This window comes from Oryza glaberrima, chromosome 4 (assembly GCF_000147395.1).
Source record: "Oryza glaberrima chromosome 4, OglaRS2, whole genome shotgun sequence".
NCBI classification, from domain to species: Eukaryota; Viridiplantae; Streptophyta; class Magnoliopsida; order Poales; family Poaceae; genus Oryza; species Oryza glaberrima.
Genome location: NC_068329.1, coordinates 23,151,739 through 23,169,049, shown reverse-complemented (window position 1 = coordinate 23,169,049; position 17,311 = coordinate 23,151,739). Strand labels below are relative to the sequence as shown.

The following is a 17,311-nucleotide window of genomic DNA, read 5'->3' as shown; positions in this document are numbered from 1 at the left end:
AAGCTAGCTTCTCCTTTCCATTGAGCTCCAAGTATATCTAATTTGACGACATACCGATTTAGATTTTGAATAGACCAATTTCGCACCAGATACATGCTGCTTTCACCTTTCAGACACTAATAATCTAATCAATATGAGATAACACACACATGTCCTCTTTATTTGTATATTCCAGTCCTTATCTATTCTAGCTGTGCATAGGGAATATTTTCCACGCAAAACCCAGCGCATATCCCGCAGTTTCTCCACCTTTTCCCATGTTTTTCTTCCTTCCTTTTTTTTTTTGTCACAGCAAGAGTGCTTTAGCTATAGTCAATGGAAGGCCAAATTAAAGTTATCCACTTTGACCTCTGAAATCAAAACGCCAGCTCCCCCAACAACCTTTTAACTCCGATGTCTATCTCCATATGACCATATCCCACGCAACAACGCAGAGCATGGTCACAAAAGCAACACATTAAAAAAAATCCAAACGAGACATGTACACGTTGCCAGATCGCATCATCACTGACAGGGAAGCCATAACGCGCACACATGCGCATGTCCTGATCAGTGATCACAGCACATGCATGCTGCTGCCGGCCGGCGAACTGTCAACTCTCGATCGAGGGCGCCCGCCGCTGATCCCGCCATAGAAAATGACGACCGAGCTAACGACCGACGCGAGAGCCCATCAGCTCGATCGATCTGCCTGCCTGCCTGCAGGCTGGCTGGATCGATCAATCGATATATCGGTACGTCGGCACCAACCCAACCCAACCCACGAGGCCACGATCGGTGGCGCGCGCGGCTGCCAACCGGGGACGGTTGGGTGATCCGACTCGGTGCCCGGTAGGACGCGACGCTGACTCAGTGCAACGTGGGCGTGAAGGGGAAAAAGCAGGGGAAACCGCGAAAGTGCGCGAGAAAAAAAAAAAAAAAGGGGGCCTTGGTGACCGAACGTGTGACGGCGTCTTCCATGGTCGCGCGGCCGCGTACGTACGTACTTCTTCGCTCGTGGTGATCGTGTAGTAGGGGGGGTTGGACCCATCGCCCAGTTTATCCATCTGTTTCCGCGTCATCCCCGTCGTCAGATCAGCTCGAGTGCGTAATTGCTCATGCAGATGCAGAAATGCTTGAAAAAGAAAACTTGGAGTAATCTGGACACATAAAGTTGCTCCGGGCACATTGGGATTATTACTTTGCTTTACCCATGCACCGTTGCACGCATAGAAAGATCAATGACGCACTCGACGGCGAGGAACAGTCACAGTACAGTCACGCCACAGAGCCTCTTAATTTGGTTCTTTCCCTACCTGATTCCCCTGATCCCCTCCCAAATTTGGTACCATGTGTCCATGTCATAAATTATCCGTATCCCAAACCGTATCCATGCTATAACATGCATGCATGTACGTGACAACTGGTTGGATGATAGAGTATCAGTCCATGCTTGGATGACTGTACAAAGCTGCAGTGCAGTAGTGGGCACCTCCCCTCCCCTCTGCACATGCAGCACAGCACTAGGTGAGGCCAGCTCCACATAGGAAAAAACTCCTTTTATCCTGAATCCCGGTGGGAGACGGTGACTGTTCCATTCAAAAGTGTACTGGATAGGCTCCAAATCTTTTTAATTTGATCCTTCTGAGGAGAAAACCCTTGTATAAAAGGCACCCCTCTTCCTCCTACTTGAAGCACGGAGCTCGAGCAACAACCACCCACGCACATCAAGGAGTCATCTCACCACTCAACGACAGCCTCGCACAAGAGCAGGGAGGAATTTTCGGTTGTTCCTCGTCCCAAGGATCAATCGATGGAGAAGGCAGCGTGCAACGAGCATGTGATCGGGATCCCAGTGAGCAACAGGGCTTTCGGCATCGAGGAGCCGGATTTCCCAAGCGAAGGAGCAGCCGCCTACCACGCCGAGGCGAAAAGCTCTGCAACCGCGCGTACGAGCTCCAGATTTGGCAGGACAGGGGACAGGCTCGCTCAAGGCATCAAAGAACATGGTACGTTCTTCTCCAGTCCATCTTGGACCATACTACTTTTGATCTTGGATGAGTTCGATTTTTCATGGTTGCGAATTGGAGAATTGGTACTGAACAATCTTTCCTTGATGATTTGCAGTGACTCTAGGACCAAAACTGTACGAGACCATGAAAGGCAAGCTGACGCTGGGCGCGAGAATCCTCCAGGCAGGCGGCGTGGAGAAGGTCTTCCGCCGGTGGTTCGCCGTCGGCAAGGGCGAGAAGCTCCTGAGGGCCTCCCAGTGCTACCTGTCCACCACGGCCGGCCCGATCGCCGGCATGCTCTTCATATCGACGGAGAGGATCGCGTTCCGGAGCGACCGGTCGCTGGCGCTGACCACCCCGAGCGGCGACACGGTGCGTGTGCCGTACAAGGTGGCCATCCCTCTGAGGAGGGTGAAGACGGCCAAGCCGAGCGAGAACAAGCACCGGCCGGAGCAGAAGTACGTCCAGGTGGTGACCGACGACGGCTTCGAGTTCTGGTTCATGGGATTCGTCAGCTTCCAGGTGACCCTGAAGAACCTGGAGCTGGCCGTCGCGCAGGCGCAGTGATCGATCGATCTCTGATGAAACAAACGTCGAAGTTGGGTCGTCGGTTTCTTGGTCGTGTGCCTTGTGTGTGGTCTGGTTAATCTGTTGTGCATATGTGGTAGCGTCGTAGGTGTTTGTGGTGGATTGCTTGGCGTTTTTGGCTTTGGAGCAAGTCCGGTACACATGGTAGGAGAAATTTTAGTGCATCAAATTTCTTGATTGGTGTTGGAGAAAATAGTGCCACGGCAAAAGTGCCATCATATACATGTGGTATGTACAAGATCAATGAGAAATCCAAAAATGTTTGTTCAACACCACATACTACAGTACTTCAGCTCATCTCTTCTTGGCTTTTATTCTAGAGAACTGGTATCGCAGACTATAAATGATTTATTTTGTGTGTGTGTGTGTGTATTATTGGAACTAGCTAATTAATATGCTGAATTATTGGCAAGACTGATCGACTTGATGAATCAAGACCTTTCATCTGAAACTATGCGTGTATAACCTACTTTTCTCAAAAAAAATAAAATAAAATAAAACTACAGCCTAAAAGGTATAAGAGGAAAAAATATTATGCGATCTAATCATGTCAGCATCACTCTAAAACTTGTTGATTGCATCAGTTTACTTCCAATAAAATTGATCCCACAGCTATATATCTACTATACTATGCATGAATTATTGGCAAGAGTGATTAGGTGCATTATGTCACCGTTGGGCACTTTAATTCATTGAACTATACTTAACGAGATAAATATATCAGAATAACCGGATCATAATAATATGAAATAAAATTATGAATATAACTCATTTTTAATAGAGAAATTACGAATAAACCGGCATGAACTCAACAGGGCCATGCTCTGTGTGATTGGCATTGCCTTGGCTTTTCAGAAGCTTTATTGAAGAGCCAAGCTAACGTGTTTAGCCACTCTCGACATTGTATATCTAGCCACCGTAACTGTCAATACTTAACAACCAAGCAACCAACTAGGCCAGTTCAGTTCGGTGAATACCATCGATCGTTAATTTAAGTACATAAAAACCATTGACATCAATACCTTAAATATTTCTGTTGAATATTTGGAAATCCATGTGCAGATTTGTCTCGTAAAGTACTTTCATAATTAATTTTAGAACTTTTTAAACGTTTTGTAATGGACTTGATCGATGTGCAGATTTGTGTTATAATTGTATTGGGGTTTTTAAACGTTTTGTATTAAAAACTATTGGTTAGAATTGTATTTTGATTACCACGTCGATGTGAACTTCTTTTTACCAAAGAAAGTATAATTTTAGAACACAAGTTATAGAGAAACAAGTTGGATTTGTTTCACTGTTTTAACATAGGTCAATCCCTAAATGAAATTCAACACAAGTCAATGGAAAATTTTGCTATAGAACATTCAAAATTTATGTAATGTGATAGACATCACAAAAATGTGTTATGGTTGGAGGAAAAAACAACTAATAATTTAGCCAAGTACATTCAGTTCAAATTGGAGATAGAAATTATTAAAAAGACAGAAATGTCCCTAGAGTAACGAGAATTTAATCTGACATTGAAGTAAAGATGAAATATGATATATGCTAGCAATATACTTTAAGTGATGGTTGATTGAGAGTTGCATTATTTTTTAGAATCTTGTTTTTTTTAAAGATTTCCTCTCTCCAACTGTTCCGGAAATGTTCTCGGATAAATTATCTGTTTTTTTGTGTTATCCCATCGTGAAACTTTTTCCGATGTCCAGTACCAATAAATTTTTTAAGAAAAGTAGATATCCTATAGCAAAAATTATCGTCAATCCCTCTTAAGGATTTTGGAAGCAGTTGGGATGGGATTTTGAATAGCACGCGAAATATGTAAGTCATTAATGCATAATTAATCGAGTATTAATTACTATATAGATTTGTTTATTTTTTAAAAAAACTTTCATATAGAAGACTTTTGCATAAAACACATCGTGTAGTAGTTTGAAAAACATTCTTTCCAAAACAAAAAAGTTGTGGTTCCCTGCCACTCTGCCAAACTCAACTTAGATTCTGTTGGGTGTGTTTAGTTCACGCTAAAATTGGAAGTTTGGTTGAAATTGGAACGATGTGATGAAAAAGTTGGAAATTTATGTGTGTGGGAAAGTTTTGATGTGATGGAAAAGTTAGAAGTTTGAAGAAAAAGTTTGGATCTAAACTCGGCCATACTTTTAAACGGAACCAAACTACGATCCTAAGAGGGAATTTCAGGTGCAATCGCAGCTCTAGAGCACCTGAAATTCACACCCAGAAGAACACCTGAAATTCACACACAGAACTCAGACTGTTCTCTCGTCGTATCTAGAAACACCACATTTCGCAGATGAACCGCGTGGTAGACATTAGTACACTGCATGACAATTGACAACAAAGCATCATCATTGACGTTACTTCTCCCTGCCATCTCCTTAGGCTGTGTTTAGATATAAAATTTGATCTAAACTTCAGCCCTTTTCCATTACATTAACATATCATACACACACAACTTTTTAGTCACATCATCTCTAATTTAAACCAAAATCCAAATTTTACGCTGAACTAAACACAGCCTTAGAAAACAGCAGGATCGTCCTGAAAACGATCTCGTCGGAAGTGTCCCCCGTTTCTCCAGCGACTTCTCCGGCCCTGCGTGGGCACGTACTCCGCAGGAAGATACGCTGAAGTAATCCAGGCGCAGGGACGAGCCCGAGCCCCACCGCCAAAATCTGTTTCCGAGCAGGTAGCCACACGGGCTTTCCTTGTCGTTGTGACAACGCAGCGCAGCGGTGCAGCCGTGCCGCGCACGCAGCGCATTGCGTTGTCTGCGTTGCACGCCCGTCGCGCGCGCGGACGTCGCTCGCGTCTGCAGATCCAGAAGCAGTGAGGAAGCGCCGGGCCGGCGTCGCAACGGCCCTCCTGTTGCCGGCTTAAATGCGGGCGACAAGGACGGCGCGTGGGCGCCCATGCGACCGCGTTGCTTGCCTTGGGCAGTTGGCACCACAGCCGAGCGGACACGCGCGCGGGGGGCGGACGGTTACATGCGCGCGTTAGGTGAGGTCGGGGCCTTGCTGAGTCGGTGCTGCGTGGGATGTGACCAAGACGTCTGGGCTTGGTTTGGTAGGGAACCTTGAAGTTGAAGAAGCAGTGCACAGCACAGCACAGTCGTTTTTGCCTCTGCTTCCTCCACATCGATCAATCACCTGTTCGCCGTGGATCCCGTGCGGCCGCTATCTCGGGGAACAATTCTCGTGCACGCCACAGTGTGTGTTCATTCGAGCCATAACGTCTCGGTGCAATGCACGAAGAACGTAGCTATACAAGTGGCCTTGCAAAGTACGAGTAACCTAGCATCGGCTCGGCGCAGTGGGGCCCCTTTCGTAGCTCCCGACACAATACCGGCCCCTTTTTTTCCCGGGGATCCGGTGCGTGCAGGAATGTGCAGGCACATGGGGCGCTTCTCGGAAAGCGGCAGCCGGCGGGCATGGCCATCTGGCCGTCTCGATACCATAGAGAAATCTCGAATCTCGCTTTCGAGCAATGAATATACCACACCTGGCCTTCACATGGAAGGTGGGGCTACCTCCAAAAGCTCCATTTCTAGCCAGGCCGAATGGCCGAGCGGATGACGCGGCCACTCACGAAACGAGCAGCTGCAAGCCTGCAACCAGCAGGCAGCAAGAGGAGGGTCTACGCCTTCTTTACGCGAACGTGGACCTCGCCTTTCTGATCCACCGGTGACTCGGCCGGCCCGGTTGCTGACTCCGCAAATCCACTGCGCGCCTTTGCGAAAAGGATCCACCACCCCGCCGCGACGCCTATATAGGCCGCTCTCCGTGGCTGCACTCCGGTACTAATCCAGTTTTCCTTCCACGCTAAGGCAAACAGCGCAACGCAGCACACAACACAAGCACTAGCTGCTCGATCTCGTGAGGCTCGTAGTAAGCACACTAGCTGCAGATCGAGCGAACAGCCATGAGGAAGTCAAGCATCAACGGCGTCCATGTCATCGGAGTCCCGGTGACCGCCAAGGCGTTTGGCATAGAGGAGGAGGTGTCGTTGGCCAGGGGCCAGTCGTTCAGGAAGGCCGACGGCGATCACCTTGCGGTCTCGTTGTCGCACCCCAGCCCTTATACGTCTTTCGGCTATAAGCACAGTAAGTATATATATTCGTCACGATCACATCAAAACCGTCAGATCAATTTCTGATGCACGCAAGACATGTGGTTTCTAATGTTTATGGTGATCCTTGTATCTCTGCAGGCAGCAAGGGTCAGGTTATCCACTGGGTGAGCAAGCTGAGCAGAAGGGCACAGGGCTTCAGGGAGCATGGTGAGTTAGCGTTCATGCATGCATGTTTAATTCGCCATAAAAAAAAAACTTGTTGATCATTAGGACTTAAGTGATGAACGCCGTGTCCTGATATATATCCATCACCGTGTGTAACGTGCAGTGACCTTGGGGCCAAAGCTGTCGGAGACGGTGAAGGGGAAGCTGAGCCTGGGCGCGAAAATCCTGCAGGCCGGCGGGATCGAGCGCGTGTTCCGGAAGGCGTTCTCGGCGGAGAAAGGCGAGCGGCTGGTGAAGGCGCTGCAGTGCTACCTGTACACCACCGGCGGGCCCATCGCCGGGATGCTCTTCGTCTCCACCAAGAAGGTCGCCTTCCGCAGCGACCGGCCGGTCACGGTCACCTCGGCCAAGGGCGACGTCGCGCGGGTGCCCTACAAGGTGGTGGTCCCGCTCAGGAGGATCGCCCAGGTGCGGCCGAGCGAGAATGCCGACAAGCCGGAGGAGAAGTACATCCACGTCGTCACGGTGGACGGCTTCGAGTTCTGGTTCATGGGGTTCGTGAGCTACCAGAGGTCGTGCAAGTACATGCAGCAAGCCATCTCGGAGCTGCAATGACTAGTGCGCGTGCATGTTGGTGGTCTGGTGGTGATCGCGAGGTCCACTATTGTTTGTTCCGTCGGCACGATGAGAAGAGAAGTTATGGGCTGCTGCGCCGTCTTTTGTTGCGAGGCAGCCCTGGCTGAAGTTGCTCGATCTTATTTCGGGTTCTTCCGCGTACGATTTGGATTGACATTATGTGTGTTCTTTCAAATACTAGTAGCTAGTATTTTGTACGATGGGCCGCGAAAATTAACCATGACCCGTGTTGATGAATGGAAAATTTTAAGTTGTTCAGATCCTTCTCGAGAATTTCCTAGAGGCCCTGATTGTTGGTTTAAATTTTTAAGCAGATATCGCGGACTATTTCTTTATTATATAATGAATTAAATATTTATTTAAAATAAACTTAGTAGATAGCTTAAGGCAAATTGTATAATTAATGCAGTACTACTCCATACTCATAAAGGAAGTCGTTTAGAACAATGTTTAAGTCAAACCTTGGGAATATAAATCATGAATAACTCTCAAGTTGTTCAGTTTGAAAAAATATAAAAATTATATGTATAGATTTGTCTTGAAAAATACTTTCATAAAAGTATACATATATCACTTTTCAATAAATATTTTTATAGAAATAAGAAGTCAAAATTGTGTTTTAGAGATCGTGTCGCTGTCCTAAACGACTTACTTTACGAGTATGGAGGGAGTACTTCTTTGAAAAAATTATCTAAACCTTAAAGCACATATAAACTCACATCTTAAAAGAACAGGGCCGGTACGAAGAGAACTTCTCATAGTCAGCCTACTCTGTTTAACGTTACCGTCTTTATATCTGATTTTGAGAGTTAGGGGAACGGGTTATATCTGATTTTGCGGTTGAGGGATTCGATTCAACCAGGGGCATGAGTTAAGGGAGACAAAATAGACTTATTTCTACCAGACGAGGCCGTTTAAACCGATGGAGATATGGCCTGTAATTTGCTCCGTTGACCCGTCTGTATGGACTGGGCCGGAACAGATTTTTATCTTTAAGGCCCGAAAGCATCTAATCGTACCGACCCATCGCGGCGTTCATATGGACCTGTTTTTGAACGGGTCTCGTCTACCGCCGCCACCTACTCGCGCGCCCGGGCGGCGTGGCATTGGCTGCCTCTGGGGCGTTAGCGGCGAGCTACCGCCCACCGCAGATAAATAGAACTCATGGAAACGCACGTAATCAAGCGGACAAGCTGTTGGTGTACTGACGGTAATGCCTCGTTGCCTCGTACGAATGCGGCGTTTCGCGAAACTGATCGGCGTCGATCCGTGTCCTGATCGATGAAGCCTTTGTGAGCTTGGACATTGGCTGGAGGACGGATCCAAATTAGGTTGGTTGGGAAGCAATCTGGCAGGATATACACGGCTACGTTGCAGGCGCACGCGGTGGGTCTTATGACGGATTAACTGCTTGTACGTGGTCACCTGGAGTAACACCATCACTGGATTTTCTTCTCGGTGTGTTGCTGAAGTATGCAAGTAGGTCCGTGTGTCACGCTCTCGCGGCTCGTCTCTACGAGAGTAGTAACGTCGTCATTTTACATTATGGAATGTGAATTGAATCTAGGCAACGTCGATCGTTTGCAGGTCCAATATGAGTTTTGAAAACAAGCTAGTACTATTGAGAATCTGTGCACCTTGTTTTGCTTCAGAGAATAAATGGAGCCTTTGACTGATTCTAGTCAAGGTGGTTTTATGCGAGGTCATTCATGGGTTTCATTCCTGAACAGGTGAGCAGGAGTAATGTTTCTCCCCCTCTCTCTAGAACAGGGATATGGTAGTGTTTAGTTCCCTTTAAATTTTTAAAAATTCCGTCACATTTAATGTATGAAGTATTAAATGTGAACGAAAAAAACCAATTGCGCAGTTTGTATGTAAGTTGCGAGACTAATCTTTTTAGCCTAATTACGCCATGATTTGACAATGTGATGCTACAGTAAACATTTGCTAATGACAGATTAATTAGGCTTAATAAATTCGTCTCGCTGTTTACAGGCGAAATATGTAATTTATTTTGTTATTTGTCTATGTTTAATACTTCAAATACGTGTCCATATACTTTAAAAATTTTTGGCACACGAACTAAACACGGCCATAACCTCCAGAGCACTCCAGTTCTCGAGTAGTGTACTACTGTCACTAGTCAATATTTTCATCATTGTCGAGTTCATTGCAAAAGTGTCTCCAAAAATAAGTACTCATGCAGATTAATTCTAATACTACTCTTGTCTCTAATACTCCCTCCGTCTCAAAATAAGTACAGTTTTACACTCATGTTTAACATTTGACCGTTCGTCTTATTTAAAAAATTTTTACGATTAATATTTTTATTATTATTAGATGATAAAACATGAATAATATTTTATGTGTGACTAACTTTTTTTAATTTTCTCATAAATTTTTCAAATAAGACGGACGGTCAAACGTTGGACACGGATTTCTACAGCTACACTTATTTTGGAACGGAGATAGTACATAGTATTATGAATGTGTGAATGTGTCTCATTCGATTAAAATATTATATATTTTGGGACAGGAAAATAGTACTACTAGAGTCTAGAGAACCCTGATTTGCATGATCATTCTTTTGTTTATAGATAGTACTAGCAACCTTTTTTTTTTCCTTACGATAAGGTTGGGAACGTGTCAATCAAAATCAAGAGGCTGTGTAATCCTGTCATATGAGCAAGGTTAATAGTATCGCTTACTAAAAGCTACTCAACCCCTAATATTAGTCCACTATCATATCATCTTGTTTTTTTCTAAGATTGTATAGAGGTTGCTCTTTATATGAGGAGTGGCTTATTCTTTCTCTCCTAACTTCTCTTATTCACCTCATTATCTAATTCTATATGATAAATTTAAAGATAATATGTAGAGATTTACGTGGTTTTTTAATTCACCTCATCATCTACTTGCGCTTATACCTTTTCTCCGCCAACTGATCGGTGCAGCTTATGTGGTTTTTTAATCGCTGGTGCAGCGCCGCTCCTGCTGTGATCCTATTGCACCTGCTGTAAGGAGTTTAGTAGTACGTACTACTGCCGGTGAATCCTATATATATATATATATATATATATATATATATATATATATATAAAGTTCATCCCAAATAAGTATAGTTAATGCTAATTATCTCTTCTCTCATGAAGCCACACATCACCTCAATCTTTTTAGCCTTTAGATAATTTATCAAGGGTGTAAATTGCATCTCCCCTAGAAAAAAGCATACTATACAACCCAGACATTTATTTATAATCTATGGATAAGTGATAAAGGTAAAAATTATATAAATACATGAAAAAAATCATACAATAGGTAATAAAGAAAATTTTAGAACTTATATCTACTATATTATCACACAATTCTCCCGAAGCAACGTGCGGGGTACCCATCTAGTATCGAAACGATTGGGAACCGTACGTGATATCGTCGTTTCGCATTGCCGTTTCCAAATCAGCTTGTACTACTACTACTTGTTTACAGACAGGCACCGCATGCGCAGTGGTGAGTAGTACCACTAACCACCAGCCAAACGCACGTGCAAATCCAGAAGTCGAGAAAAACAGCGACTCTACTACAGGTCAGTACAAATATACCAGCCCTGAGCCACCAGCTCGCACACTCCCCTCGTTTCGTCGTGCACGAGCCGGAGCAGGAGACGAAGGGTTTCAGCCATGGTTAGCCTCCGCCTCCCCCTCATACTCCTCTCCCTCCTGGCCATCTCCTTCTCATGCAGCGCCGCGCCGCCGCCGGTGTACGACACGGAGGGCCACGAGCTGAGCGCCGACGGGAGCTACTACGTCCTCCCGGCTAGCCCCGGCCACGGAGGGGGCCTCACGATGGCGCCCCGCGTGCTTCCCTGCCCGCTCCTCGTGGCGCAGGAGACGGACGAGCGCCGCAAGGGGTTCCCCGTGCGCTTCACCCCGTGGGGCGGCGCCGCGGCGCCGGAGGACAGGACCATCCGCGTCTCGACCGACGTCCGCATCCGCTTCAACGCCGCGACGATCTGCGTGCAGTCCACCGAGTGGCATGTCGGCGACGAGCCGCTCACGGGGGCGCGGCGCGTGGTGACGGGGCCGGTGATCGGGCCGAGCCCGAGCGGGCGGGAGAACGCGTTCCGCGTGGAGAAGTACGGCGGTGGGTACAAGCTGGTGTCGTGCAGGGACTCGTGCCAGGACCTGGGCGTGTCAAGGGACGGCGCGCGGGCGTGGCTGGGCGCGAGCCAGCCGCCTGACGTCGTGGTCTTCAAGAAGGCCAGGCCAAGCCCACCAGATTAAACGAGGGGAGGGGAGGGGGGGGGGGGGGGGGGTGTCACTCATGCGTTGCGTGGTGCGGTGGTGCCTCTGTAGCGTGTATAGGTAGTAGGGTGCGTGCGTGCGTGCGTGCGCATGTGCTGGTTGAATAATGTGTGAAGAGGCTAGCAGGTATTGCTCCGTGGTTCTGTTCTCATGGTCGTGTCATGTCTGTTAGTCGTGATAACTCGTGAGCACTGAGCAAGTGAGCAGGACTGCCTCTGGCTGTCTGGCCCAGCCGGACTTGTTAAGTCCAAATGGAATGAACGAATTGTGCGGGATATGGATTTTCATCTTTGGGGATGTTCTTCGTTGCTCATCTAAGTGGTTATTATTTTTTTTAAAAAAATATTAACAACATAATATATGAAATATATCACTCCACAAATATACAATGCCAAATTCGACTTCTATTAGTTACAACAAAAACTAAAAGGCAAATTTTGCTACAGGACATCGCAATTGTGTGGTTTTAGATCAAGGACACTGCAAAAACAGACTTTTGGGGAAAGACACTCCATAATTATGGATATTTACCGATAGACATCACGGCGTCTAAATGAAACTTGCCGTGCTGATGTGGCAGTCGGGAGCCCTTTTTTAACGTGGTCGGACCGAAATGCCCCTGCGCCTTATCTCTTCGTATGGAGCTATTTTGGCTCGATTTGCCACCACCATCGACGAAAGAACTTGCTGGTACAAGAACTCGCGGCGGCTGTGTGGCCTGATGCGGGCGGCCGGCCGGCGACGTAGCGCAGCGCACTCGTGCAAGAGCAGCGGCCGGCGCGGTGGTGGTGCGGCGGCGCGGCACGCGGCGCCCGGGCAGTCTGATGAGGGTGGGTGGCGACGCGGCGCACTCGTGCAGGAACAGCGGCCGGCGCGAAGGTGGAGCAGCGGCCCCGCGAAAACGGAGCTGCAGCCGGCACGGTGGTGGTGCGGCGGCGCGGCTCGCGGCTGCAGCAGAAGACGACCACCGCCACCGTAGACGACGACGCCGTAGACAATCGCCACCGCCGCCTCCTCGTGGTGTCCCCGGGCTCCGTCTCCATCGCCAACCCGTCCATAGCATCGTCGAGTTGTAGGGCAGGCTCTTCAAGCGTTCAAGCATCAAGCAACAACGAGCACATCCAATTCACCAAATCCAACAAGCAACAAGAAGTAGTCAAGTAGCCAGCCGTCCTCTCCGTCTTCCAATCTTCTCCAAGCAGCAGCAACACCAAGCAACTCCAGATCCAGGAACATCGTTCTTGCCTCATCCACACGCATGACGCATCCATGTGCACCGGCGGCGGGAACCCCGTCCAAACCATCAGCCCTATCGTCCCTCGCTACACGCGTCTAGTCGTCAATCACAGCGCCGTCCTCGCCGCACATTGCGGCACTCGTCAACGCCAACCGTCGCCGTCGCTCATCATGGTGCGCAGCCCCTGGTCCTCTCCGCTAATCAGGCCTAGTCGTCCGCCAACTGCAAGCCGTCTGCCTTCGTGCTGGCCGTTGCTCTTGCACGATTGCGCCGCGCTGCGTCGCCGGCTGCTCGCATCAGGCTACACAGCCACCGCGAGCCGCGCCGTTGCTGCATTCGTCGAGCCGCACTCAACACGTCGAGAGAGAAGTGGATGGCGTTCCCCACCTCCACCGCCGCCGGCTTGGAGATCATCGCCGAGGAGGGCCCTAGCGGAAGCAGTGCCCAGCAGCAGTAGGCATAGCGTCCGGTGGCGGCGGCGGGGCGCGACAGCGGAGGCACGGCGGGGATGGGGAGCGGCAAGTCGTCGGTGGACGGCGGCGGCGGCCGCCGCGTGTTGTAAGACTCGCCGCCGCGGGTGTTGCAGGAGCTCAAGGACGCGCTGTCCAGCCTGCAGCAGACGTTCGTCGTCTCCGACGCGACGCGCCCGTACTGCCCCATCTTCTACTCCAGCGAGGGGTTCTTCACCATGACCGGCTACTCCCCCAAGGGAGATAAGGCACAGGGGTATTTCGGTCTGACCACATCAAAAAAGGGCTCCCGACCGCCACGTCAACAAGACAAGTTTCATTTAGACGGCGCGGTGTCCATTGGCAAATATCCACGGTTATGGAATGTCTTTCCCTAAAAATTTGTTTTTGCGGTGTCCTTGAGCTAAAACCACACAATTGTGATGTCCTGTAGCAAAATTTGCCAAACTAAAAATAGTTATTGTACATTCGTAATTATATTTGTTACAACGTTGTATTTTGAAGACCGTGTCGAAACCCAAAAATATTTATATTTTTGGGACAAAGGTAGTACTCCCTCATTCCCTAAATATTTGACGACGTTGACTTTTTTAAACATGTTTGACCGTTCGTCTTATTCAAAAACTTTTGTGAAATATGTAAAACTATATGTATACATGAAAGTATATTTAACAATGAATTAAATGGTAGGAAAAGAATTAATAATTGCTTAAATTTTTTGAATAAGACGAATGGTTAAACATGTTTTAAAAAGTTAACGGCGTCAAATATTTAGAGATGGAGGGAGTAGTATATTTTTTTTCTATAAGCTTATAACTTTGACTAATAAAAAAATCAAATAATTTATAATATGAAAGAGATAGTAAATTTTTTACAGATTTATTGGCAAAGGGAATTAGTCAAAGCTTAATTTGTAAGGGTACATGTAAAGAAACGAAGGGAGTAAATAGATTATAGAAGTACGTACTGACGCTAAGCTTGAAGGTTGCATTTCACCTTAGCCCACTTCAACGGGAGGTATCAGGTATATATCATTTAGTGCCACTTGGCCTGAGACCGGAACCATTGAACCTGGCCTCGGTTATGGCGTCGATCCGCTGTGCAATCTCCGGCGAAAGATGGTTCGCCCAGTCCCCGACCTGCCCCCGACGGAAGAATGAGCTATTCGCCGCCGTGCCGACCACGAGCTCCGTCTTGCCGCTCTTGGTCGCCTCCAGGCCGATCATGTGATCGAACGAGCACAGCCTGACGATGGCGTCCACCACGCCACCTTCCTCCTCCTCCGCGCTGAACGGCAGGCCGACGAACTCCGCCAGCCTCCGGACGTGCGCCGCGGCGTCGAGCTTCATCTCCTCGTACCTGAAGAAGAGGACCTGCTCGGGGCGCGCCACGTGCGCGCCCCAGTAGCCGAGGACGTGGTCCCAGTACGGCCCGGACGGCGACACGCCGAGGCAGAACAGCTCGGCGATGGCCTCCGGCGACATGGGCTCCTGCCCCTCACGGGCCCTGAACTTGTTGGCGAAGTCCCACATCGAGATCAGGTTGTCCTTGGGGTCGCGGCACACGTACACGACCTTGCAGCCCGACGCCGCGGCGGCGCTCGGCAGCGACGTGAACGGGACGTGCGTCGCGAACAGCCTCGGGTCCGGCAGCCTGCCCAGGTCCGGGACCCTGTTGTTGGTGTAGAGCTGGTACTCGAGGAAGTTGACGCACTCGTGGGGGCCGAGGGAGTTGAAAGGGTGGTCGGCGGCGGCGTCGGCGGGGTGCTCCCTCCGGTGCACCGTGGCGTAGAGGAGCGCCTTGATCCACGTCGTGCCGGACTTGGGCAAGGTGGCGACGATGATGTCGGAGGGGCGCGCGGCGAACCGCGCGTCGGCGACCATCGCACCGACCATAGGCATGAGGCTACTGTACCAGCCGTTGTCGTGGCGGTAGAGCGGGAGGAAGGGCATGGGTTCTGAGCTCGGCCAGGAGGACACCAAGTCGGTGAACTGCTTGTAGAGTTCCTCGTCAGTTTCGGCGTCGACTTCATGCGAGGGCGAGGGAGAGGTTTGCACGGAGGAGGAAGACATGGCGCAGCTAGTAGCAGACTACCAAGGTGGCGCTGTTGGGCAAGGACGATAGATTTTGCGTATGGATCGGTTGGAAGAAGACAAAGTAGCAAGATATATTATCTTTCCCAAATCAAAACGACTGATGAGACAAGTTACCTGCCAATAATCTTTCCTAATGTATCGAATACATATGACTTCGTGATAGATCCATGTGTAAAGTTTCGGCGTGTCATATCGAATATATGGATATATATTTAAAGTATTAAACATAGTCTAATAACAAAATAAATTACAGAATTTGTCTGTAAACCACAAGATAAATTTATTAAGTCTAATTAATCTATCATTAGCAAATATTTACTGTAGCACCACATTATTAAATCATGGCGCAATTAGGCTTAAAAGATTGTCTCATAATTTACACGCAATCTATGTAATTAGTTATTTTTTTATCTATATTTAATACTCAATGTATATGTCTAAACATTCGATGTGATAGGGTGTAAAATTTTGCCAAGAGATTTAAACAGGGTCTATATTCCCATTGCTACATCTCACTAATTCAATGTTTCAATTACTTAAAAAGTACGCATGTGTTAAAATAGGTGAAGGCAACAGGAAGTCTAATTATTTTTTAGGATTTGCTAGTGAGCTGTCGACAGTTTTTGTGGCCTAAAACTGTTGATTTTTTTGGCCGTTTGATCTACGCTAAGATCAGTGATGCGTTCTTTCCGTATCAGATCCGAACCCGCTTCGTTTTGTTGGGTTTACTCGGTGTCAACCTGTTACTGGTGTTGTTTCCAATTTTGAAGTGATTGTCACGTCACTCGTTCGGTTCTTTCCAGAGAGGTCTCCGTGGCGTCGACGCTCAGGCGGAGGCCTTCCTCGCCGATTTTTTCATAAAGAGTAGTTACATGGTAATTAGCTCAGCTTTATAATCTAGTTACATCCCACTTTTATAGTGGTTATAAGACAGTTACAGTGTAGTTACATAGTACTTACAAGGTAGTTACGGTGTATAAAATATTTGTAAAATAGAAGCACACAATTTATAATCTAGTTATATAGCACTTACATCCACTTATAAAGTAGTTATATGGTAGTTACAGGATAGTTACATGATAGTTACAGAGTACTTACAAGGTAGTTCTAGTGTATAAAATTAGCTTTGCAATTTTTTTTCTTATAGGAGCATGCACGAATGTTGCATGGTATTCTATCTGTATGTCTGTTCTTTTGCTAGCAAGTGCATAACGCCTTTTGACGTTTAATTCTAAGATTTCGTGGTTTGTAGCGGTGTGGAGCTGTTTTCCTGTAACCGTTGATGATAGATCATGTGGCTGGGAAATTCGAATGTTTTGAGCCTAAAAAAATGTCGACAGCTCACTAGCTAATCCCTTTCTTTTACAGTGTCATACGTTTCGTTGCGGGTGAACGCAGAGTCGACGGAAAGAGATGGCTGATGGATTTTTCTTTTACTGCATGTGGTCTGGTATGTTATACTGCGTACTCCCTCTATTAAAAAAAGCCCAACCTAATTAGGGATGGGACATTACCTATGTCTAGATACGTTGGACTAGGTAATGTCACATCTCTAATTAGGTTGGGTTTTTTTTACGGAGAAAGTAGACGATATGATTTATGTCGCTCAGACAACGACTCGGGTCGCCAACGCTACAACCATGCCAAATACTCCCTACAACCGAAATATTATATATTCTAATATTATAAATATGAGTAAAAATATATTTAGATTTACAATATTAGAATATATCAA

General features: G+C 47.5%; 4 protein-coding genes across 4 annotated transcripts; 3 read left to right on the top strand and 1 right to left on the bottom strand.

Moving 5' to 3' along the window:
• The first annotated feature begins 1,647 nt into the window (after positions 1–1,647).
• On the top strand, positions 1,648–2,854 carry LOC127769589 (GEM-like protein 4). Its single transcript, XM_052295181.1, has 2 exons — positions 1,648–1,988; positions 2,107–2,854. The coding sequence occupies exons 1-2, from the start codon at positions 1,793–1,795 to the stop codon at positions 2,556–2,558; spliced, it is 648 nt and encodes a 215-aa protein (XP_052151141.1). The 5' UTR covers positions 1,648–1,792; the 3' UTR covers positions 2,559–2,854.
• A 3,369-nt stretch (positions 2,855–6,223) lies between these two features.
• On the top strand, positions 6,224–7,735 carry LOC127771246 (GEM-like protein 4). The gene is made up of 3 exons (XM_052297113.1): positions 6,224–6,702; positions 6,810–6,878; positions 7,000–7,735. Exons 1-3 carry the CDS (start codon positions 6,522–6,524, stop codon positions 7,449–7,451), a joined length of 702 nt encoding a protein of 233 aa, XP_052153073.1. The 5' UTR covers positions 6,224–6,521; the 3' UTR covers positions 7,452–7,735.
• Positions 7,736–11,115: 3,380 nt separating this feature from the next.
• LOC127771916 (alpha-amylase/subtilisin inhibitor) lies at positions 11,116–11,752 on the top strand. Its single transcript, XM_052297861.1, has one exon. The coding sequence runs from the start codon at positions 11,150–11,152 to the stop codon at positions 11,750–11,752; it is 603 nt and encodes a 200-aa protein (XP_052153821.1). The 5' UTR covers positions 11,116–11,149.
• A 2,536-nt stretch (positions 11,753–14,288) lies between these two features.
• On the bottom strand, positions 14,289–15,601 carry LOC127771690 (cytosolic sulfotransferase 8-like). The gene has a single exon (XM_052297614.1). The coding sequence runs from the start codon at positions 15,550–15,552 to the stop codon at positions 14,512–14,514; it is 1,041 nt and encodes a 346-aa protein (XP_052153574.1). The 5' UTR covers positions 15,553–15,601; the 3' UTR covers positions 14,289–14,511.
• Between the last annotated feature and the right edge of the window lie 1,710 nt (positions 15,602–17,311).

What these genes read in the sequence shown, in the direction of transcription:
- LOC127771246 (XM_052297113.1), top strand. Translation starts at nt 6,522, where the DNA reads ATGAGGAAGTCAAGCATCAACGGCGTCCATGTCATCGGAGTCCCGGTG. An exon ending in GTCTTTCGGCTATAAGCACA is followed by an intron (nt 6,703 to 6,809) that starts GTAAGTATATAT and finishes GTATCTCTGCAG; the next exon opens with GCAGCAAGGGTCAGGTTATC. An exon ending in ACAGGGCTTCAGGGAGCATG is followed by an intron (nt 6,879 to 6,999) that starts GTGAGTTAGCGT and finishes TGTAACGTGCAG; the next exon opens with TGACCTTGGGGCCAAAGCTG.
- LOC127771916 (XM_052297861.1), top strand. Translation starts at nt 11,150, where the DNA reads ATGGTTAGCCTCCGCCTCCCCCTCATACTCCTCTCCCTCCTGGCCATC.
- LOC127769589 (XM_052295181.1), top strand. Translation starts at nt 1,793, where the DNA reads ATGGAGAAGGCAGCGTGCAACGAGCATGTGATCGGGATCCCAGTGAGC. An exon ending in TCAAGGCATCAAAGAACATG is followed by an intron (nt 1,989 to 2,106) that starts GTACGTTCTTCT and finishes GATGATTTGCAG; the next exon opens with TGACTCTAGGACCAAAACTG.
- LOC127771690 (XM_052297614.1), bottom strand. Translation starts at nt 15,552, where the DNA reads ATGTCTTCCTCCTCCGTGCAAACCTCTCCCTCGCCCTCGCATGAAGTC.